Source organism: Nestor notabilis, unplaced genomic scaffold, assembly GCF_000696875.1.
Source record: "Nestor notabilis isolate BGI_N333 unplaced genomic scaffold, ASM69687v1 scaffold5928, whole genome shotgun sequence".
Classification (NCBI taxonomy): Eukaryota; Metazoa; Chordata; class Aves; order Psittaciformes; family Psittacidae; genus Nestor; species Nestor notabilis.
The window spans coordinates 15,547-39,875 of NW_009941381.1; the positions used below are offsets into that span (position 1 = coordinate 15,547).

At 39.2% G+C, this 24,329-nt stretch overlaps 1 protein-coding gene across 1 annotated transcript in view; it reads right to left on the reverse strand.

Annotated features, from left to right (window-relative positions):
- The window catches only part of USP45 (ubiquitin specific peptidase 45), a gene marked incomplete at its 3' end in the record, with an annotated part of 38,913 nt that extends 15,319 nt beyond the window's left edge, over positions 1-23,594 (reverse strand). Inside the window, exons 1-7 of the mRNA XM_010020853.1 lie at positions 23,495-23,594; positions 21,205-21,374; positions 19,981-20,084; positions 19,382-19,482; positions 11,398-11,543; positions 10,021-10,116; positions 7,850-7,980 (exon numbers count right to left, since the gene is read on the reverse strand). Of these exons, the coding sequence (XP_010019155.1) occupies positions 7,850-7,980; positions 10,021-10,116; positions 11,398-11,543; positions 19,382-19,482; positions 19,981-20,084; positions 21,205-21,374; positions 23,495-23,594 (848 nt within the window). The remainder of the gene's footprint in view (positions 1-7,849; positions 7,981-10,020; positions 10,117-11,397; positions 11,544-19,381; positions 19,483-19,980; positions 20,085-21,204; positions 21,375-23,494) is intronic.
- Positions 23,595-24,329: the final 735 nt, after the last annotated feature.

Consider the following 24,329-nt stretch of genomic DNA (forward strand, 5'->3'; position numbering starts at 1 on the left):
GAGAGAACTCAGCCATGGCAGTTTTTCATTTCTCTTAGACTTTCATTTTACTAGCACACAGCACATCTACAAGGACGAGATTATTTAAGCTTCACAGTACTTGTACTAAATCCTCTTCCAACCTCACATCAATCTACATGCTTGAATTTTAATGGCAACAACGATGGTGGGAATGTAACAGCTATCACTTTAAAAGTGAAGTGGCAGGGAAAGTGACTTGCAAAGATGCTATGTAAGGTTTGAGTCATTTAATTGGACAAATGATGCAATTGCTAACATTGCCTAATGTATAGTTAATCAGTCATTCATGTACATAGCATGCTATGTAATGTATATAACTCTAAATAGCTCATGTTCTGTATAAAACCATTTGAGATTAGTGCATTTGTTTTTGAGGGAAGCCACAAAAGAAAACCAAAAGCCTACAAAAAAGAAAGAGGAGGGAGGGAATTTCACACCACCCAATGCATTTAGTGGAAACTTCCTACACTTACAAACCAGTATTAGGGAAGAAAAGAAAAAGAATCCACGCTGATACACAGAAACCTGACAACTAAAAGATGTGCACTCTCGTCTCCTTGAAAATATGCTTCAAGCAAGATCCTTGGCAAAAGTGAGGGACTTGAAGATGGTTGGTTGAGTTGACCGCTCACAGATGTGCTGACATATGGAAGCCAGTGCCAATGCGATACAACCTGTTGTACAGTGTCAGCAGGATAATGACAGAACAGGTTGAACCCCTGCTAATGGCCATAAGTGGTGAAGGACAACTGTGACATCTACACACATACTACTTATCTAGCCTCTCCTTACTCAGCTGGAGACCAGTTATAACTGCTTGACTGTCAGTTAAAGAAATAATACTCATGATAATCTACTTCCTAGAATGTTTTAATAACAAAAACTACGTAACAATTTTTAAAAGGAGAAAAAAAAACAAACAAAAAAAATAGTCATCTAAGCATTAATACTTTTAATTCCTATCTTACATTCATTTGAGGGAAATTAAGCTATGCTTCAAAAGCAAAACTGGGATACAATTAAAGTCATTCAATCATACTGCACAGAACTCCCATACCTCTACTGTATCTAATAAAAATCCTCTCCAAAATCATCCTTTCAATAATTTACTGTCTTTGATTAGAAGATAGCACAATACGTTGGAAAACTTCAGAAACAGTAAGTGTTTGGAAGAGAAAACAGAACATACTACTTGATTTTCTCCAGTAGTGCAAAATGCAGAGGAACCCCTATAATATTGCAGTGCACCTCAGAGAAGCAAAGAAAAGTTTACCCAACATTAGCCTGAAGGAATAGGTTTTGCTTATCGGCAGATGCAGACACTAATCTCTCAAGACTGAGCAGTTACTAATGAAAGTTACAAACAAAAAAAAGATGCAAAGGACCAGTTTATAAAAGTTACCACAATTCACAAGACTTACCTTTCCCAGTTACAATATCAAATACCTATTCACTGACATTACAGAATAGCTAGAAGAGAATGAAAAGTTTTGTTCTTCCTAAAGCAACAGTTCTCTTTATTGATCCCAAGTTATATGCAGCACTGTGACAGAAAAGAGATAGAAAACCTCACAGTGTGATTAATCTTATCTCAAACCTGCCCACAGACATAAGAGCTCAGCCATCACAAGGCACTTGGTAAGAAAAAGCCCAACCAAACATGGGCTTGCCCCTACATGTAACGAAAAAATAGCACCAGACTTGCCTGACCTATCTTGATGGCACAGACAGACAGCATTTAGCTCTCCTTTGGGTGTGCTGGCTCGTTTCTTTCATCTTTTTCTGTCTCACCTTCCCCCAAAAAAGAAAAAGAAGCACCACCACTTTCTTGCAATGCACCAGACCTCTGGTACCTGTGCAAAAAGCACTTGTTAAACATAGCTCTGAAAGGATACAATAACTGACATGATGCTACAAGAGAGCCAATTCCAACTTGACAATCAGAGGGAAAATACAACTCTCTCATACCAAGTAATGGAAATACCTGTCTGGGGAAATTTCTTCCTATCAGCTGTTAGACAATTGAAGGCCTTGCATCCCTATAAAAAATGTTTTCTCTTTATGTGGATGTCCAATTCTTCTTTCTTTAAGTCTTGCTAGGATTTTTCAGCAGAAGTCTGTGATAGAAAGTTCCTCAGATTAGCTCTATAAAATGTCTAAAAAAATCCCTTTTCCCCTGGCTCTAAATCTGTTGCATTTCAGTTTCACAGACAGCTCCTTAAACTCTTAAGAGAGCAGTTAAATAAGCACGGCTAATTCATCTTCTATTATTTATTGTCTTCTCTCGCTGTCATGCCTCTTTTTCATGTCCTCTCCTGTCTAAACTCCCATCATCAAAGTCCCTCTTTACATGAAGGCTTCCTATTTTTGTTAGCTCATAAAGTTTTTCCCTAAAGCTCCGACCTGGCTTTATCTTGTAATGCTCTATTCCAGTTAACACGAACATTGCTACTGAGGATACACTTCCAATATACTTCATGAAATTACTGGTTTTCTCCTTCACTGCATCTACAAGCATTGCTTACACAGCTCACCAATACCACACACACTGCAAATACTTGTGTTGTCCAAAATGCTGCACAGGTCTCCTCTGGAGTGGAAGAAGAGAACACAAAACTCAGGAACAAGTGCAGATGATGCCTGCCAATGCACACTACTTACATATGCCATTCACTCATCAACATCCAGCTTTGTTAACTTGTACCTAAACTAAGGAAACTGTGACACAGCCAACTGAAATAAAGATGTGCCATCTCTCAGCTGCACAGAGAAGATTCAATCTCCTCTGTCAGGGAGCTCCTGAACATAACAGAGCACTGTCAGCAAGGCATGTGGACGCAGAACAGGGACCTAAAATAATGTGTCGCAACTGGCCAAGGAAATATCAACCGTGTTCTACTGCTATTACCTTTAAATGGTAAAAGTCAAATGCAAAAAAATAAGCAAGTTGGAAATCCTTTCTAAAAAGATATTTTTCTCTCTACCAATATTATCTAAAAAAAAAAAAAAAAAAAAAAAAAGGCTCAAAAAGACTCCTAATTAATGAGAAAAATCCTGTTTCCTTCACCCCTGAAATCTTGTACAACATTACCTCACTTTCCCTTGGCATTTCCTCTCAGAGGGGATAAATGCTCCAAGCATTGTTTAGGTTTCCCTCCAAAGCTAATTAATAGTGTTAACTGGTATGACCTCTGTTCTGTCAGTCCCACCTCTGTCTCGAGTTCTTCTTTCTGCACCTGAGAAGGAAGGATGAATGCTCCTTGGGGAGGGAAGACCTATGACCAGTAAAATCTTTGTTAGGCAAGTGTTTTTTCCTGCATGCTGATGTAGCAATATAACACCCCTACAAATAATTATTTGGTCAAGGTTCAAAGCAGCTGAATTGTCTAACTACCTTCTGGACTCATCACTTACATGGTACAACATTTACTTGCTACACAAATCTAAGCTTCCTTCCACCAATAAAATTATTCAATCATAACAAATAACAGAAATAAAATTCATGTCCTCTTAATACATCAGGGTTGCATTAGTCACTAAGTCTCCAGATAAGTCAGAAGTCTGCAGTCCTGATATTCAGCATAGTGGAAAACCAACAGAAGGGCCCCGTAGCTATGCTCACAATCTGTCCTCACAAAACATCTGACAGCTGCAACACTAACAAAATTAACAGTGGATGAATTAGTACCAGACGCTAAGCAGTTGCTACAGACAGACTCATCCATTTCTTTTCTTCTTCTCCTCCTCTTCAACCTGGCTACCCCACCACTTGATAAAATTAACACTCAGTATCATTTTTTTCTTTTGTTATTGAATTAAAAAAGCACTACGAATGCCCTTTCATGCACAAGATGAAGAACTTCACTCTCTGATCTCTGATCTTTCTTTCAGCTGCAGACTGCCTCTTTAAGAGTCTATCTTAAAGAAGCGGTCTGCAGCTGAAAGAAATGCGTCCCAGTTCTCTAACTCCTTTTGAGCAGCATATATGCATCCACTTGCAGAGTTCCTCACTTGCAGGTTTTGGGATCCCACCCAGTACCATTGCAGAGCTGCAGCTGAACAAGGCAGCGTCCGCTCCCTTTCTTTACAGGCTCTCTGCCCACACGTAACCACATTCCTACATGCTTTTGCCACTCCGTTTTAGCATTCCCTTCCTTACCTGCCTCCTTAGGTCTTCTTTCACTTAGCACTTTTCAACTTTTGAGTGAGGATGCCCAGTTCAAATGTGAGCATTCAAACTCTCGCATACTGCAACACCTGAAGCAGGTGGAGTCCTGAAGTCCTACAATGGCACCAAAAAAAGCAACTCCAGATACTAAATTCAGAACTGTTATTCTAGCATTGAGCTGGAAATGAGGGCGAGTGTCAGGTGTTCAATTATATAGCTACCTTTACGATACCTTGCATCAACTGATCCAACATCAAAACATGTCACCATTCAGCTAGATTAAAAAAAAAACAAACAAACCAAAAAATGCCCCCAAACCCACAAAAAACCCAAAAACCAGAAAAACCCCACCCAAACCCACCCACACTCATCAATGCCAATTTAATAAAAAGTTGTACATATTTTTACGTATATAATCCAACTACGTCATCAGGGAAAAGTGATCAGCCTTCTGCTATACATGAGAAAAATGTTATTAGGAGATCGCTGTGTTACTTCTTGACTAGATAGCACACTGTAACAGTCCTGCCAAGTAGATAGACCTAAGTATATTATGTACAGCAGCATACCTGCTGACAGCTTCAGCATTTCAACCATTCATGTTTGTAAGTAGCCTAGTAGGATTGGGAAGCAACTATACTAAGTATTAAGTAAAACATCTGTATTCTGAACAACCACTCAGTGCGCATGTCCCTGTTTTGCAAGCTACAAGCAACTATTCAAAACATTGTTATGGTAAAGACTGGGAGGACACTCCTGGGTCACTGAGTCCATACGAAGACAGGCTGAGAAAGTTGGGGCTGTTCAGCCTGGAGAAGAGAAGGCTGCGTGGAGACCTCATAGCAGCCTTCCAGTATCTGAAGGGGGCCTACAAGGATGCTGGGGAGGGACTCTTCATTAGGGATGGTAGCAATAGGACAACGGGTAATGGCTTCAAACCTAAACAGGTGAAGTTCAGGTTAGATATACGAAGAAGTTCTTTACAGTGAGGGTGGTGAGGCACTGGAATGGGTTGCCCAAAGAAGTGGTAAATGCTCCATCCCTGGCAGCGTTCAAGGCCAGGTTGGGCAGAGCCTTGGGCAACATGGTCTGTATGAGGTGTCCCTGCCCATGGCAGGGGGGTTGGAACTAGATGATCTTAAGGTCTTTTCTAACCCTAACTATTCTATGATATCACAGACAAGCACATCCTATACTATCTATACAATCTGCTTCATAAATTCTTTACTGAAGAAGGGTATGGTCAGATACTGTAGGCTGGGACTGAGACAGCAAGATCTGTGATGGGGAAGGAATAAATTAAAAAAAGAATAAAACAGGTTGCAACTGAAGTCAGCAAACTTTTATGTAAAATCAAACATCATTATAGAAGTCCTTCTCCATGCCCTTCTCCCCAGTAGTTAGCTCACTTGTCTTTCTCTGACATATCTCTCTGAAATACAAACTTTTTTTTCAATGTAGTTTTTCCTGTTACACATTCATCCTGTCATCTCTTCAGGAAAGACGCTGTTTGAACTTTCATGCTAATGCATATGAAGACCACAAGTAGTGCATGCCTTTAAGATTACTTTATTAAGATGACTTCTTGGCAGGACTCAAAAAGCAGTTTATGGCGAATGGTGCAGCAACAGAGACTTCTTTCTAGCTGGGACTCCTGCAATCTTGCCATGGTCTCTCCTTCATTTCAGCTTTGCTAAAGAGTAGAAAGCCATCTTTAAAAAATTTAAAAAGGCTTCATAAAAATGGCATGACAGAACATTGCATTCATACTAAGTTAATATATAGTAAATTTATTCAGTTTGCAAAGATAAAGATTTCCCGTTCTCCTATTTTCACCACTGCAGATGGCTGAATTTGTTGAAATTCTCCCTTTCTTCTTTCTTGCTTACGTCACCATCAACCACAAAATAATCAAAAGACCAAAACCTTCTGTCGTACCTGTGCAGCCACTGCCTGCCCCTGAACACCTACCCAACAGGATGTGGCTGACGCTTTTGTTATTGATACTAGAGCTAGAAATCATTTATATCCAAGTTGTGTTCTGCAAGGCTAACAAAAGAAAGTAGTAATGAAGGCAAAGAGATGCAGAAGCCGACAGATGCCTAAACAGCCAAAGTCTGCTGCTCGCATTAACATATGTTTCAATTTTAGCTGGTAGTTAAAGTATATGCCCATCTTAAAGATTAAACAAGAATAACAAAAAAAGAACAACTAGGTATCTGAGATTTAATACCAATACATTGTGTAGCCATCACTTGATGACTATACAAACACACACACACACAAGAACAGATACAAAATAGCTATCATTTCAAAAATACAGTGCCATCTGAAGTGTACTGCATCATGATTATTTTACAATGAGTTTGCTAAGGTGGGCTTCAAAACATGTTTTACATCATCTTTTCCCTTCTGTCCTTAATACTAACAGAGAAAAAGATACTATTCTTATTTAACCATTTCCCTTTCATTTCTTGGCCAGTTTTTTTCTTATAATCGCATTTTTGAGTCACCCCTGAAACAGAAGAAGGAGTGAGGAAACAACATATTTTTCTTCCAGGTAGATAAGGCTAAACAGAGAACTGTTAGACTCAAAATCACTATAAGGACAATTTATACAAATTTATACAGATTTCCTTTTACAGATCAAAAAAAATCAACAGGAAGTACAACAGAAAAATATAGTATTATGTTTCTGAAATTGAATTTTGAGAATAAAGAAAAAGCAATACTGATTTATCAGAACTACGTTGTCCCTTCTCTAGCCTAAAAGCTTTTATTTCTTTATACCAGATCATAAACCCATGTTTACAGAGTGAGGTTGCCCTGAAATGCCATGACAGGAGGCTGCAACTTTCCTCCCAACTCTTACTGCAGAATGCTTAAAATTCCATACAACAATACTGTGGCAAAAAAAATAACACAAATTATTAATCTTATTTTAAAGTGAGGTTCACCTGTATCATTCTGCAGTTACTCTGCTTCTACAGCTTCTTTTACTGGTAAAGTCAATATTTAAGTACAGGTATCAACTTCTGAAGAGGTCTTCTACAGGTGTTTTAAAAAGCAAGATTGTTTGCATCATAATTGAAGGCACCTACAAAGCACCACTGTAAGCATTTTCCACGCCAAGAAACAGGAGTTTCTTTAGGGCTGGTAAGCTCTTTGCAATCTGGAGCCATATGCCATTTCAGTACTGCTTCAAGTCCTTACTTGTTAGACCCTTTTTAATCTTGAATTGATGCCAAGGTCAGACATCATAGCAGAAGTTTCCCATTTCAAGCTTACCTTTTTTTTTTTTATAAGACACCTACACACACTTTGCAGTATTAGCACAGCTTTGTGCTAATACACAACAAAACATGAAAGGTAACTCTATTTTCTTCAGTTTTACCACGCCACCTTCTGCCCCCTCACTTGTTCAAAGCCCACTGAAAGTTACTGGTTCTGGACCGGGCCATACATTTGAAGAGCAAATAGGTACAACCCTGGAGCACAGCAGGGAGCGCTGCAACTTTAAAACGTGAAGACAACATTTTCTGGACTACCTGGTAAAAATCTAATGGCGCCTTAGAAAGGACAACAGACACAGCACATTTAGAAACATATCACTGGAAATTAAAACTAAATAAGCAAGTAAAAGATACTGACAATACATACTTTTGACAAAGCTGGCTGAACAGCACTTTGGGAGAAAGAGGACCTTTTCCAGCCTCCCTCATGCTGTGAAGGAACAAGAACATTGCTGAAGTCAAAGGTCCTGGGCTGGAGAGGTTTACCACCAGAGGATCCTTCAAAGCAAAGGTAAATTGCACATCAGATTTCAAAGTTAATGACACATGAGACTTATTTCAAGTTAGTAGATTTATGACAAAGAAAAATATAACTTCCAGACTTAGAGTGTTCTGGGTTTTTTCTTTTTTTTTGAAATGTTGATGTCACCTATATGATTGAAATAGTTGAAGAGGAAGCTTATTACTTAAGCAGTAACAGTTGTAAAGCCAAACAATTCTTGTCAAGTAAATTGGTTGGTAACCACTAGTTTTGGAAACAAGGCATGTCAATGAGCCAGTCTGATTCTCACAAAAAACAGACTACCTCCTGTATTACCCACTTTACTTTCACTCCCACGAGCACTGACATTCAGTTGGACAGACAACACAGTCTCTCCAACTCTTCCATGGGCCAGCATGAGTTGGAACTCAGTGGCACTTTGTCTACCCAGCCTTAGAGGGTCAGGGGTGGCCTCTGACCTGTGAGCCACACACTGAGATTTCCACACATCTGACAGCCACAGAAACGCACCCTGTTCCTCCAGGCATCAGGCACCAGAAAGGCACCAGCAGTGGTTCACAGGAAGAGCTGACAGCAGACCCCACAGGTCTGCCATGGCAGCGGGCAACAGGCACAGGGTGCATCCCACACAGCCCATCCTCGTGTGGGATTCGCCCCAGCCAGCAGGCCTTGGGGCTGGGAGAAGCTGGCCAGCAGCTACCCCAGCCAGTGTTGAAGCTGGAGACACTCCTGCATTGCTTACATGCCACATGCATCTCAACAGCCACAGATTACCAGCTCTCCCTAACATGCTCCCAGGTTCATACATGATCACAGGGCTTTCTACTAGCTAGCCTGACTCTCACAAAAACAGCTTACAACTGCCAGACAAACAATTAGAGAGGCTGCCTCGTCCAGAAAGGAGATTCACACAAAACATAGGCACTACAGATCCACACAAATGTAAGGTATTTGCATTACATGAACTATCTAAAGGTAGAAAAATGCCCCCTATCAAGCAGGAAGCTGAGATTTCTTCGTTAGCGTTAGTTTAGACTCCCGAAGCACTCCAATTGTGTGTTGACATACAAAGACCAGAAAACAGTCTTTTCTCCAAAGATCTCATTTACATTGTAAGCACTGTCGTTAAACAAGAAAAATAAATCTTTTAACCTTATGGCTGTGCAAGTTTCGCACCAAGCCTAAGCCAACATACCACTGGCTTTCTAAGTCTCTGGGCATAAGCAAGTTCCAGACCTCTGCTGTGGCTCAGGATAACTTAGTGAAATATGCTACTGCTCAGAACTGTCACTGGAGGAAATACAGACAACACCACAGTGAATTCCACACTATTCTTGCCTGGAGAAGCTATGAACATCACTGACAGCAACATACAGAAACTTTCATCATTTCAGAAGTAGCTGATACAGAATCCTACCCCTCAACCCTCACTGCCACCAGAAAGCTCCCAGCAAAAAAAACAAACAGGAAAAAAAAAATCCTCTGTAACTGCTCTCTTTAGCAAGTCTCTAAGCTACAACCTAGAACACCAGTATATTCTTTTGATAATAACCACAGGAATCTCTTCCTCATTTGTCTGCAGTGACCTTGAGGACAAGAAATTTGGCCCTCACCAGATTTTACTTCTCACAGTTTTATCCTCTGGCCTGCGAAGGACACAATATATCTTACAAGCCTTTCCAGTGAAGGGCTGGGACAGACTGGAATAAAATACGTCATGAACACTTTCTAGAGCCATATATACTATTTCCTGTATCATACATTCACAATGAAGAAATGAAATGGGAAACAATAATAAGTCAGCCACTTTCTTAGATCAGGCATTACTTGTTACTTCCATGTCACAAAACGTGAAAGAAAGTGATTATTCTTCCTCCTCCCAAGCTGAATAATTAGTATTGTAAAAGTAGTGAGTTCACAGATATCATAAAACAGCTAAAACAATTGAAAGGCAAAAGAAAGGGGAGAATGTGATTTCCCATCCTCCAGCTTCTTCCCACATCTCCCCAAATTTGTATTTCTCACTGTATACTTACCAATTGGGAGTCTGAATTATGACAGATTTTTAACTTTGTTCCTTTCTCCTTCATCTCATACATAAGTTCATTTAGTACGTGAGTCTGTGCCAAGTTCTTAAAGACAAAAAAACAATCCCAAGAAACACAAGCTAATCTTTCAGCTATACATTTGTGTTAGATATAAATTCTAGCTTCAGGGATAGACAAAACCAGATATATTTCATAATATACATGTACAACTGAGGTTTAAATCAGACTACTAGAAAAAGCAGGTATCACCCTTATATGAGCTGAGATCACTGATCTCACACTGTTTCTAAAATTGTATCTACTTCTGTTTCTGTAATTCCTAGTAATAACTTTGTTATTCTTGTTGAACAACAAGGTGTTTTTTTGGTTTTGTTTTCTTTTTATTATTTTATTTATGGTGAGGACATTAGTATCAGAAATCGTTTATTTCTCTATAGACCCGCCCATCATGCCCCAACAAGCACAAAGGTTTGGGAACACTGAAAAGCATTACCTCTCTGAATTTAAGAGAGAAAACAACATATCTCAGCTTTGTTTCTTTATTTTTAGTTAACTTTGACTGCAGATCACTTAGGTTTCTACATTGTCCTAAGTATGGACAGAGAACAAATTGCAGTAATTCTACTCCTTACACATGTGCTATTTGTTTGCTGAGTTTTGTAATCACCACCATTAACACAAGGTAAAGCATGCCAGTTCAGAACACCTTTGTAGCAGTTCTCTTTCATTTGTTCACTCCTGCCTGCAGACATACAGATGTCTCTGACAAGCAGTAGGATGGTCCAATAAAAAACCCGCTAAGTCTGCTGCTTTTTTTGAGGATGTTGAGTTAGTTGTATACTACAAATGTATTAGTATAGCTCATTCCCCTTATTCTGGTCAGAAAAAAACCTCATAACCAATAAAAGTACTTCTATAACTCCATCCCTTGTAGGGGCTTAAAATCATCACAATGCACTGTGCAGACATTTACATTATGCATAAAGCACCACTTTTCACACCCACCAGTATGGTAAATACTGTGCATTACTCATCACTGCCTAATGCTGAACTACAAATAAAACCATATGCTAGAGTACAACCCACACCCATATGCAGTGTGTAAAACACTTTGACATTTTCATTTGTCTCATTACTGCAAAAAATGCTACTGATCCAGGAATCCTTTTTTGTTATAACAGGAACTATTTCTTGGACAGCAAGGAGTAAAAAGAATTTGAAAAGGACATTCAGAAAGCACAATGAATACTGGTAACAGTCAGAACCTCTTCCAAAGCCCACATATTTTCATACATATACAAGTTTATACATATTAAGTATTTCTGAAATTTATTAAGAGAAAGGTGTATGATCTTTCCATCTTACCTGCATGACAGCATTAAAAAAGCATGTATTTCCTAAATTATTTATTCCTTTAACTGGAACTGATGCACCATTTCCAGAACTTTTTCCTTTCAGTATTTCACTTGTTTCACTGTTCTCTTCGCGGAGTCGTATGATTTTTGATGAACCTATAATTAAACTATATGTTAATATTACTATATAATTGCATAGTTTAATCACAGAAGTTCTTCCATGGATTATATTTGTCATTTCTAACATATGTGGAAAGATTATCTCGATGGTATGCTAAGCTGCTTTACGTAATCTTTAAAAAAAAAATAAAGACATCAGCAGTTAAACCCCTGGGGAAAAAAAATCCCCCCAACAACTACATTTATCCAACAAAAACTTTCACATAGTGTCCCATAAGACTGTAACTTCTTAAATTAGCCAAGCACTAAAGTAAAACAGGCTCTGTTAGTTTATTAACAATAGGCAGTTAAGATGTACATTCATTTGACACACTAGAAACGCCACACAAAGGCAGCTTTTTGGTGGATTTGAAGAGAGGTGACCAAAAGTTGCCACCTGAATCCTGCAAGCCTTTATCAATTACCACACTCTGAATTCCCTCATAAAACTCAGTGAACAGCCAAACTGGAGTTGTTACCAGTTTCCCCAAAAGCTGCATTTGCTCCTCGACCCACCTCCCTTTGTCACAGCTTCAGGAATTGCTAACGCAACCCACATACACACAGTGCTAGTGTTTTAATTTTAAACAACAAAAATTTCATACATCTGTAGTGGAATATGCTACCAGTATAACATCCACATTTCCCTATTTCCCTTATTATTTAGATAGATGAGGGGCAGCAAACTTAGACAGTCATTAACTTGTAGCCTAGAGGTAATGGAAAGACTTGAGATAACAATATTTAGCCTCGAATTCTACTAGCAACTTTCATATTTCATGGTTGCAGAACTAAATATGAACATTACTGACATCTGCAGTGTCTTAAATATTGATTAACAATGCATGTCAATGTAAACGAGTTATGGACTTAATAGATGCCAAGAACTGTGATGCTGCAATCTCTGTCTTGACATATGAATTCATATATTTGTTCTAATGAGTTTCACATTGAAGTCTCATTACAGTGTTCCTGAGAAATAACTAACAGACCTATTTACGTTAATGAAATGCTCATGCCAAAAGGTTCTTTTATATACACTCCTAGATAGCTTCTTGCTTAGAGGATGAAAAAATATGATTAAATAAAAAAGAAGTCATTAAAATATCTACTGTACCTGGCAATAAGCTTCTGATGCAGTCTGTCTGCACCCTATGGTGCCATCAAGGCATAATTATTTTTTTTAATTGTACCCAAGTTTGTCAAAATGCAGTTAGAGGTGCTTTGCTGTTTAGGAACATTTTTAAACATTATTGGCAATACTGCTTACACAGCTTTAAAATACTCTCCTTTCCACTTGCGTGTAAAATTAAGACAGTACAAGGGCAAAGTAAGAGACCAAGTTCTCCCTGAAAGAGGAGACAAAGTGTTTTTCAATGCAATGAGTGACACACCCACAAGCAGTCACCGTTTTATGGGCTACGTGCAGCAACACCTTTTAATTGTCACGCTTACAAAGGGCACACTACAATGTCTGAGACTTGTCCACCCACACAGAGCTCCAAAAGAATCACAGCAGGAGAACAGGAGCTCCAAGTCTCTGCAACTCAAAGGCACTGCTCACTCCCAGAAATTCCATACTGTAAGGGAAGACTTCTTCCCCATGTAAGAGTGCCATACAGAGCAGGGCTGGGGAGAAGAGATGGTTAAAAAAGTTAAAAAAGGAAGGAGGGGGGAAAAAAAAGCCAAAATTGTGTAAATAATTTGTGTATTAGTATACCACAGTTGTTGCATTTATCCATCGGCATTCAAAAACATCTGGGACAGCATCTTAAAGTAAACAATGTTCACAAGGCCATCTGGACAAAACTGCAGGCAAAAATTAAAGCATAAGCATATGGAAAAGCAGATTTTTCTCTTCCCTTTAGCAGTACAGGATGACAAATGTCAAACCTAGATCTGTCCACGCTTCACTGTGCTATGCTTTGCAGCACCACCTGGCTCTCCTTGCACAGCCACCAAATATGGACAGCACTGCCACAGCGGACCATATCTGCAGGGCAAACTCGATAAAAGCATTTCACTTCATGGTTAAATGGCAGCTTCACACAAGTAGCAAGGTTCCATTTGCTGAACCTTACATATAAATTATTTAAGGGAGGGAAAAAAAAGCCGAGGCATCCGGCTTTGTGATAAGAGCTGGATGAATATGCTATTTTAAAGCACAATAAATGAGAACCAGACATCTGATTGCCACAAAGCTGGATAGGGATAGGAGAACTAGTAGTAAATTAAGAAAAGGCCTGTACGTTGTTACTGAAGTCTAAGAACCTCCTTTCCTGCAGAAAGTTTTAATTACTGCCTCTTGATTTTTTTAAGGATTTTACAAACACGATCCATGTGACATTTTACTGGCTTTTTTGTATCTGTGAAAAAGTCTTGCCAGAAAAATGTTGCTTTGCCATTACACAAACAGTAGCTGCTGCTTCCCCCATTCCATGCAGATAGTTTTAAGGACATATATAGAGCCAGAGGAAGGACAGCAGTTTTTAATTTAACGCTGCTCAGTGTCCCCAGCTCAGTGATAAATGACAAGACAGGCCTGAAGCTGAATGTTTAGTTGACATGTGAAGAGTTGGTCAGTCTTAATAGAAGATGCTGGTAATGACTGTGATAGCTAAATACTTCTACAGATTGGGACTGGAGGGTCCTTCTGCAAGATTAACCCAAGGCTACAAGCATGCTATTAATCAAAAGGCTAAGATGTAATTTTTTAAAGTGAATTTCCACTGAACTGTTTCATGGACTCTTGCAGACTCAATCTCGCAACCCTGTAATGTTTTAACAGGCATGCTTTTGGATATGAAAAATTACTTTTAAGCCAGTGTAGACACAACAAGGAGCCCAGCAGAAGGATTCCATCAAAATGGCTGTCATCTGCTGCTGCCCACAAGGGCCTTCAGCTCCTGGCCAAAGAGGAGAAATGAAGTAGTCCAAACCATTCATCTGTGTGCAATAATACCTGTTATAAAAGACTTTGTTAACATTAATGAGTGCAAGGTGGGTGAAAGGCACAGAGTAACTAAATTCATAGACCGATTTCTGTCTGTAGTTCACTATTACATGGTTTAGAGTTGACATGGTGATCCTCAAGCTCTCTGCACTTCTTGGGCACTGTGGACATCAGCCCCAGGCAGGTCTGTCCATCTCTGCAGTGGGGACAGCACATGCAACTGTGACTGTTTTGGGGCTCACGCATTGAGACTGCACCTCTCCATAAGACTACATCTGCAGTTTTGTTGTAAAGGTGGCCTTTCTAATCCAGTCACATTGGCAAAACTCTCACCCAAGTTGTGCCTAGATCACCACAACCTCCTTTTCCCTTGACAAAGAGTAACCAGCTACTGAAGACGCCCTACTGGAGCACTCTGCCAAGACCCATTGCCCAGCACTCCATCCTACTTCTCACACCCTACTGACCATGTCTTCCTAGGCACCAGGTCAGTGACTGCCTACAGTCCCACCATAGAATTACAGAATCATTTGATTTGATTTGATTTGGCTTGGAAGGGACCTTTAAAGGTCATCTAGTTCCAACCTCCCTACCATGGGCAGGTACACCTTCCACTAGACCAGGCTGCTCAAAGCCCTGTACAATCTGGCCATTGATGCCTACCTCCAGCACTCACTCTGGCTCTCACACAGCTGCATCTGTGCACAGGCACAGCCTTTATGCTCGGCAAAACTTCCCGATGTCACCCCCATGCTAGCAAACCCCCTTCCCACCAGACCCCCAGGAAAGAGGACAGCAGTCAGAGACTGCTCCTCTGCTACAGCTCTTGCCTTTCCTTGCCACTCTTCTTCAGCTTTCTTTTTCTGCTCACCTGCCATCTTGTCTAGTAAGCTCTCTGAAGGCAGGGAACATCATTTTGTCCCACATCTGCACAGCACCAGCCTCATGACTGAGATTCCTAAGCCCAACATTAACACAGACAATGATTCAGTCCATGAAGCAAAGCAAGTCACCGTACCAGGTGCACAAAAGCACACAGTGCTGACGCATCCACTTGCAAAAGACGTTCAGAAAACTTATTGCAGGTTCCATTTCAATTTGTTTTGCCAGTACTTCAAATGTTTGCAACGCACATGGGCTTCTGTACTGCCCTTGCTGAAACTGAGCCGTGCCTGGGAATGCAGATGGCATGCAAGCAAAAAGATAAAGGACATCCAATGTTTCTTTCAGCCAGGGGAGTAAAGCCGTTTTGCTCATCTTTTCAATGCAACTTTTTTTTCCTTTTAATTAAAAATGAGAGTTCCAGGAATATGCACTTTCATTCCAAGGTCAAGCCTTTTCTATTGAATACACCTGTGGTACTTCAGCTGAAGGTCTTCACAGTAAAAGCAAGGTTGATAAATTGCCTTTCTTTTATCAAGTTCTCATCATGCTGTATTATGAAATGCTACTAAATTGCCTAGCACTCCCTTTTTATTTAAAAAAATTTGATTTTTTTTTCAACACTGTACGACAGTGGGATCTAACCGTTAGATAACAGCGTGGTTCTCTTCTGAAATGGTCACTAGCTTTATGTTTGAAAAGCCCAATCTTTCTTGCATTGTTACAATCCTACCAAATTCCAAACTGCAATTCTATTTCTCCGATTCTGCTGGAATGTTATAAACTGGAAAATACATCTGCACAGTGAGAAAGAGCAAGCTACTCAAGTACCAGTTTTGATCCCTATGCTCAGATGTCGTGTGCTACCTCACAAGCTTCACCTCACAAGTAAGTATTTATTTAATACAGGAAAGGGAAGAATCTGTGGAGAAAAGTGACAAAATGCTTAAAATATTTTTTTGCCAATTATTGGGTTTTCATTTCTTTGCAATGTGCATAATTAGCAGCATCCCCTAACATGGAAGTAAACTTGAAAGAAAATTTATGACCAACAACAGAAATGTTTTTTTGCTAAAGTGTATCTCATAATTGCAGAATCAATATATTCTGCTTTATTTTGCTATGTAATTTTCTTTTAGGTAGATAGAATGGGCTTACATGACTCCAACCTCCAAATTACTGGTTTTTTCAGTGTGATCCTTTGTCAACTGCTAATATCCACAGATGAATAGAAATCTGAAAAGTTATTCACCATACTTTTTGTCTTTCCTTACAAGTTAACACCTGTTACTTATACTGTAAAATTACATATTTTTTTAATCTTTGTTTTACACCAGTTACATCCATTAAAACAGAAATCAAGTTTCTAACTTTAACCTACTGGCAAATCTGAGCAGTTGAACTTACTAACAAAATCTCATTCCTCTGCTTGACCTTCCCAACAATAAATTTAACTACAAAATTTGAGGATAAATATTCTTCCTTCCTATTCTATTGCCACACAAACTGATCTAATTAACTGCTCTATAAAAAAAACCAGAGTATGGAATCTTACGTCTCCAATGATGTCTAATTTGGCCTTTGTAAAGGAAAATATGCATAATATTCACTTTTAAAACTTAAAAAGAATTTATTTTCTCCAGTAAAAGAGCAGGCACACAGATCGCAATGTCTCAGCATGGTTTCTGTGTACTACACGTGCATTATGCCCATGTGAAGCTCACAAGTGTGCCACACGGACAATACTGCACCTGCCTTTCTGTGAAAATCATCCTGGCCTGCTAACCTTTTCCACAAAACAGATTTCTGGGTGGTACACCCCAGAAAGCAATCTTGCTTTATTCTTCCGTCTTGTGCCCAACATGACCTCTTAACCAAACAGACTCCTCTAAAACAAAACCAAGAAAAAGGAAAACAAAAAAAAAAAGCAGGCATTGCTGGGTACAACAAACCATAGGATCAGATGTGAAAATCACACAGCTGCAAGCATTCTTTTGGGAACCCAGCACTGGGATTTATCTCAATCGCTTAATGTAATTACAAAAGTCAGTCATGTAGTAGTAATGTAATTTGCACATTTTTACAGCTGAAGTGAAGTTGAATCTTTATGAGAGGCCAAGTGAAAAGCAGGGATCCTGCTGCCACACTATTCCACCACATTAGTACCAAATGACAAGCATTTTGCTTTTGTTTATTTTCAAGGATGCATTAATTAGGAAATCTATATAACCCTCCCTTACATGTTTAAGCTGATTATTTTATCTTTAAGTGACTCCTGCACTTTTGAGAACCAAAAAAACCCTAGCAGTCCTCATCTGTTACTTATATCCATGTTCATCCTGCATTTCTGTAGAAATTTCTAGACAGTGCTATTTGAATTTTAATGATGCACCATGCCAACCAGTTGTTACAACAGAAAGAAATCCAGACATAAGATGAATTGTTGTTACAGTGCCACATTCTCATATGAAAATTAACTGTCTTCACCTGGACTGCTTGCTTTGCAAGAAATGGAAAAACAATGGGAAGAAAGCGTAAGATTGATTTTTAAGTGAAAAATATGAACTGTTCACTGTCAGTCTTAAACTACTTCTCACAAGTTATTTTTCATTTGTTTAAAACTAGTTTATGTTTTTAATAGTTGAATGTACAAAATAAATTTAAAAAACTAAGCCAACTAATAATTTAAAGGATGACAGTTACACTGAAAATATCATCGTAATACGAAATAAAATGCTACACTAAAAAAAGGCAACAGGTAAGTTATCAATAGTAAAGTTAATTTTCAGTGTTACACTTTGTGTTCTTTGTGTTTTGAACAACAACATGAATTACATTTCAATTTCAAATTTAATTTCTAAAAAATCCTTAAAGGCAATGTAATTTAAAGAAAAGAAAAAAATCTTAAGTTACATTTCTTTTGGGGAAGTACCAACTGTGTCAGCCCAAGAATTTGACATAAAACAGAAAATGCATTGGTGTTACATTTATCAAAGTGAAACAAGAATGCCAACTCTGGCTGGGAATTCCCAGCCTACACATACATATTTATCAATACACAGCTGTTTCCCAGCAGCTTCCAGTGAGGAGCCTTGCCCAGAGCAACAGACCATGCCAGGTAAACAGCTTTTTCCTCTTCTCCTTGCCACTTAAGAAAACCCGACAAATCATATTTGGGCCAATATTCCTAGAGCTTTCAAGAACAGCACCCAAACTGCTCAGAACAGCCACACTCTGCCACTTGGAGAGGGTCACAGAATCACAGAATCAACTAGGTTGGAAAAGGCCTTTAAGATCATCAAGTCCAAGCATCGCCCAAGGACTGCCAAGTCCACCACTAAACCATGTCACTGAGGGCCCCATCTACATGGTTTTTGAACATTTCCATGGACAGTGATTTCACTACTTCCCTTGGAAGCCTGTTCCGATGCCTAACTACCCTTTCGGTGAATAAATTCTTTCTAATATCCAATCTAAATCTCCCTTGGCAATTGCTTGTTCTAGCAATTAAAACCCAATAACATAAATGAACATAAAGCATTACATCAATCAACAAAGTATAAGAAAATCCACTTAAGCAAATCTAATTAACTGTTGAAAACAAATTTAAATCAGAAAAATTTTAAGATGTGACACATCCACACTAGGGAAATGCAATTATTTTGTGCTTCTATATAGTTTTTGTGCATTAATTTATATGGCATCTTATTGAAGATAACTTCTTCTTTACAATAAACTTTCTTCATTAAAAACAAAATTTGGAAAAACTGTCCTATGGTGCCCAAAGTATTTTTTAAATGTAATCACGTTGCAGGAAAACAATGGCATCTTTCGACAGGCATTATTTGCCCAAGTAATTGTGCAATTACAAATTGCATTATACTCGCACCATACACAATTTTTCAGTTGTACGTTTAACATGACTCAAAATCCGCAATGCTCATTTTCAGAGGCAGTAAATTATAGATCTCTCCACACAAAACTAATTGTGTAAACTTACTTGGTTCAGCCCTGGAACCATGTTTTTGAAGAAAGTCAACTATCTGAGCCAAAACCTTTTTGTTGCAATGTGTTGACAGCTCTTCATCACATTCATAACACCTAAACAAGAGAAGAAACAAACTGGAATTCAGGATAACTGGATACACCTCCCAGCTCTAACACACCTCACAAACAACTTTACACAAATTATTTAAGTTCTAGGTTTCAATTTTTCATACTAAAAAGAGGAGTCAAACTGAATTATCTCATATAGGCTTTTCTACAGACCGGTCCCAATTCACTGTGATACTTAAAGATTTAAATAATCTGAGTTTATAGTCCTGCAAATAATCACATAGAAACAAGCAGGAAGGACAAGCTCCTATAACCAGCCAACTCGCTACAGAACATAATGGACTTGAACTTCTATCTTAGTATTGATTCGTGCCCCCTCCGAAAGTCCTAAGGACACTAATTTTCTCTCCAGAAAGCCTGCCTTTCCTCTATATATTCATTTTTACCTGCCAGAATAATTCTTTATCATGAGAAGACACTGCTTTAAGTTATGAGTAGTCCTTACGTACAAGTATATACAAACATCTGCATACTCATTCTTACCATATGATCCATGTGCTGAGGTTGATAACAATGCAATGAGGTTCTGCGCGTGCTGTTTGGAAGTGTTTCAGAGAATGCTGGCCTTCCGAGTTCTTACTACATCCCTAAAAATGGAAACATCAGCACAGTAAGGATTAAAAAAGAGAAGAAGGAAAAGACTATATTATTAGTAAATAAACTATCAAAACTTTGCTTTTCAAAATGAGGCAGAAAACTGTAGTGCCCTAGATATTCATTTAGCATTCCCATAGATTGAGAGGGTTTAACATTCTTTATAATCCAGTATTATAAAGATATCAATTAATGAGGGGGTTTTGTTTGTACTAAAAACCTACTCAGAACACACCATTTTTGTACAGCGACTTCAAAAGACAGCATTTGCAATTTTTCAAGTGTCTACAGAGTGGGACTTAGAAGATTGAGGACTGGTCTCTGAATGAGCTTTGGAGGCTACTAACAGTATAAGCATGAAAAAGCACAGTGTGTTAACTCCTTTTCAAAGCCCTCCTTAACTACAAATTTTCAGAGACAAGAGGTTCTCCTCAGATCCCATTAACTATCTTCCGAAGCCTGCGAATAGCACAGTTCTTTGCAAAATTAAATCTGTTCAGATAATACTGGTGAGAGCTGGCTTCTGTCCTTACTATAGCAAGACCTACTCAAAGTTTAAGAAAATTGTGAAATGCTTTGTTCAGGCAACTGTTAGCTAAACAAAGCATGACACTGCCTGTAAATTGAATTTTTTCTGTATCTTTACTTCACTCACAAGGCAGAAACCTGTGCAAGCCTCTGCAGTCAGGACCTGCCATTATAAACTCTTGAGGCCACAATTTGACACTATAACTGGTCTGCTATATAACTGACACTATAATGGCTAGCTGCCACAAAAAGCAGAACTCTCACTTCGACACAGTCCTTTCTCCCTGTTTTCAGTCAAATCTAGCAACTGAGTGTCCACAGTATAAGTCAATTCAGCACTATACATATTTAGTTTTTCTTTCATTTATATTTGTGGGTTCCAAAGCTAACCTAAAACACTGCTGCGAACAAGACAAGAAGAACTTAAGGCTACATTCCACTCCACTGAAGCAGCTGAAGAAAGCATTTATGTCACACTGTTTCACCAAAGGTAATGAGATGCCCAAGAGACAAGTACCCACACCAGTCGTAACCTTTAGAAATTCAGGGCTGATCCACCTCTGCAAATTTACAGCATATGCTTACCTGAGAGCCACATTTGAGACACAGCCATATGTCCAAAGGTGCCACGGGTTCACCATCACTCATCCGTCTCTCCTTCAAACATTCTGCACATATTGACCAGACACTCTGAGCTACCGCCCTCTTCACATGATGCACATCTACTGCTTGGCTCACATGCTGGCAGGTTAAGCCTAGAGAAAACAACACATGCTCGCTTTCATTCATTAAAAATAATAGCTATGAAAGGGAAGAACTAGAAGAGCAGAACCTTCAATGGATTCAGCATTTGGAAAAAAATAGCAAAGAACTAAAAGGGGAAAAATCATCCAGCTGCTCCCCATATACTGAATTTTAAGAAGAATCTATTTTAGTCTTTCAATAATGAAAACCCTTTTCAAGTCAATAAAAGCCACCTCTTAAAAACAGATGAACTACTTTGTACAAAAGTACAAGGATTACTTCTGTACAAAATTCATTTCCCTTTTTTTTGTTTAGCTTTTTTTTTTTTTTGGTCAGCAGTAAAATACTGCATAGATCTATTTTTACATGTAACAACACAGGCAGTTGACCTTCTTTTCAATTTATAAAGAAAGATTTTCAAATACCTGTGCATCCCTATTAAAACTGTCCATTCTGAACATTAGTATCAACCACCATTCTTCTCTGTCATATTTTTTGCACAAACTCCACTGTAATATTACAGAATAACATAGGTTTGATGGAACTTCTGAAGGCCACCTTGTTTAAACCCTCATTTAAAGCAGGGCCAAATACAAATTTAGATCTGGTTGCTGAGGGCTTTGTTCAGCTGCAAGTTTAGTATCTACAAGGATAGAGGTTTCATCAACTCACTAGAAAATCAGTTTTCTGTCTGACCATCCTCAGGGTGAAAATAAAATAAATTTCCTCATACCTAGCCAAATTTTCCCCAACCTAGCTTTTGTCTGTTACATTTAGTGCTTTCATTGTGGGCCTTCTGGAAGAGTCCAGCTCTGACTTTTCTATAACCACCTATCAGGCAGTCGAAGAAAGAAATTATACTTTCACACCTTTGGCTAAACAAAGCCATTTACTTCAGCCCCTCTTCACACACCATGCTCTCAATCTCCTTAACTACATGGAGGGGGTGAACCACTGCTGGACTCACTCTGACAAGTCAATGTCTGTCTTGTAACAGAGAGCCCACAGCTGGACACAATCCGCCAGATGAAGTCTCGCAAGTGATGGGAAGATAGAAAGAATCACATACCTCACCCTGCACTCCAGTTAATTTAGTCCAGCATACAGCAGGCACAAACCACACTGCTTGCTTTTATTCAGCATGTGCACGGGAACCCCAGGACCTTTTCTGCAAAGCTACTTTCAAGCCACTGATTCACACCCTGTAATTGCTTGTGGTTATTTTGGCTCTGGTGCCAAACTCTCCACTTGCCTCTGTTGAACTCCAAGAAGTTTCTGCCAGCCCATTTCTCCTGCTGGTCTAGATCACCCCGAACAGCAGACCTACCCTCCAGCATATCACCTGCTCTCCTCAGTCTGTTGTTATGAAGATGACAGAGAGTAGCCTCGCAGTGACATCACCCAGCTCCCTCAGCACCATCAGATGCATCCCATCTGATCACATGGACTTGTATGTGCCCAGCTCTCAATCTTCTTCTAATCTAGGAAATGCTTAAACACCAGAGTCCGCCACTAGGCTAAGGCACCAGGGAGGACAGAGAGCAGAGCTTACATGTGAAAACAAAGGCAGGATTTTGTTACTCAACCTTTTCCCATGCCTGGTGTCCCTACGTCCTCTACCCCCTTGAGCAGCATGTTTGCACTTGCCTTCATTTTACTGTCACAGTATCTATACAAGCCCACCTTACTCTTCACCCTCATCAGATTCAACTCTAACAGAGGCTGGCTTAACTAATCCCACCCTGCACACTTGGGGTCCCTGCAAGGGCAGCCCAAACCTGCTTTCAGCTTCTCTGCCTCTCCTTTTTGCCGATGAGCTCAGCTGGAAGCTTCCCATTCAGCCAAGCAGCCTCTTGCCACATGTGCTTGACCTTTCCTACATGGGAAAGGACCATTCTCCTGCTTTGAAGAGGTTGTCACCAAAGATCAACCAACTCTCCAGAGTTGCCCCTTCAGGGCAGTCAGGTAGTGTAACAACGGATCATGTCATAAACACTTGACTGGGGATATTTCTGTTATAAATTCAAACAAGAAAAGTGCCTCATGGTACCAGTGATTTGTGGGTTTCACTGGTCAACACATAAGTTATTTGCCCTCAATCTCAAGGCCAAACATCACACAGTGTATTCACCTGAAATATCATCTGAAGAGTCCTCATCCTGCGGCCTGTTAGGCCTTTTGCTTCTCTTTGGTTTCTCAGGGTTGGCTCTTGAAGGATCTTTCACCCGCATCTGTTACTTACTAGGAAAGAGAAATAGAGGCTGTTTTATTGTCTGAACACTTCATCAAATGTAGTGAGTTTGAACTCTAAACGCATGAAATCAAATCACACATTAAAACCTTATGAACACAGTTTTAGGCTTTGACTAACATCCGCTGTTGTGTAACAAGGAGTATGAATGTGCCACGAATGAAGTCTTAGGAATGCCACAAGATCAGTTAGTTACACTACATGACATTATTAATTGTATCTGTAGCTACAGGGGACGCACTTCCAGGAAATGGTATTAAATACTTGAGATATCACGATTTTCTTCATGTTTGTTATTGTAGCGTACTACAGAGCTCCAGCCATATCCTACCAGAAAAACTTCATCAAAAGAAGAGCTTCTCTTCCTTATCATATCTCTCTTTGGAAAGGTTTCAAAATTGCTTTTGAGCAATTTCAAACACTTTAATGCAATACAAAAGTCTTGAAATCTCATGACAGCGTCCTCTCCCACGAGTGAGGACAGACTGGAGTGCAAGCTGACCCTTCTGTTAAATATCAGAGAATACATATGGATGAAGTCTCTCATAGGAAATTAGGGTCATTAATCAAGGAGTCCTTCAAAGGAACAGAATTAAAGGATAAGTATTTGCCACTAAATTTTAAAAAACAATCTTCAGAGATTTCAGCACACCATTCATTTAATCAAAATCCAAATATGAATTTACCAAAGGAGTGTAGCTGTGCATCACACAAA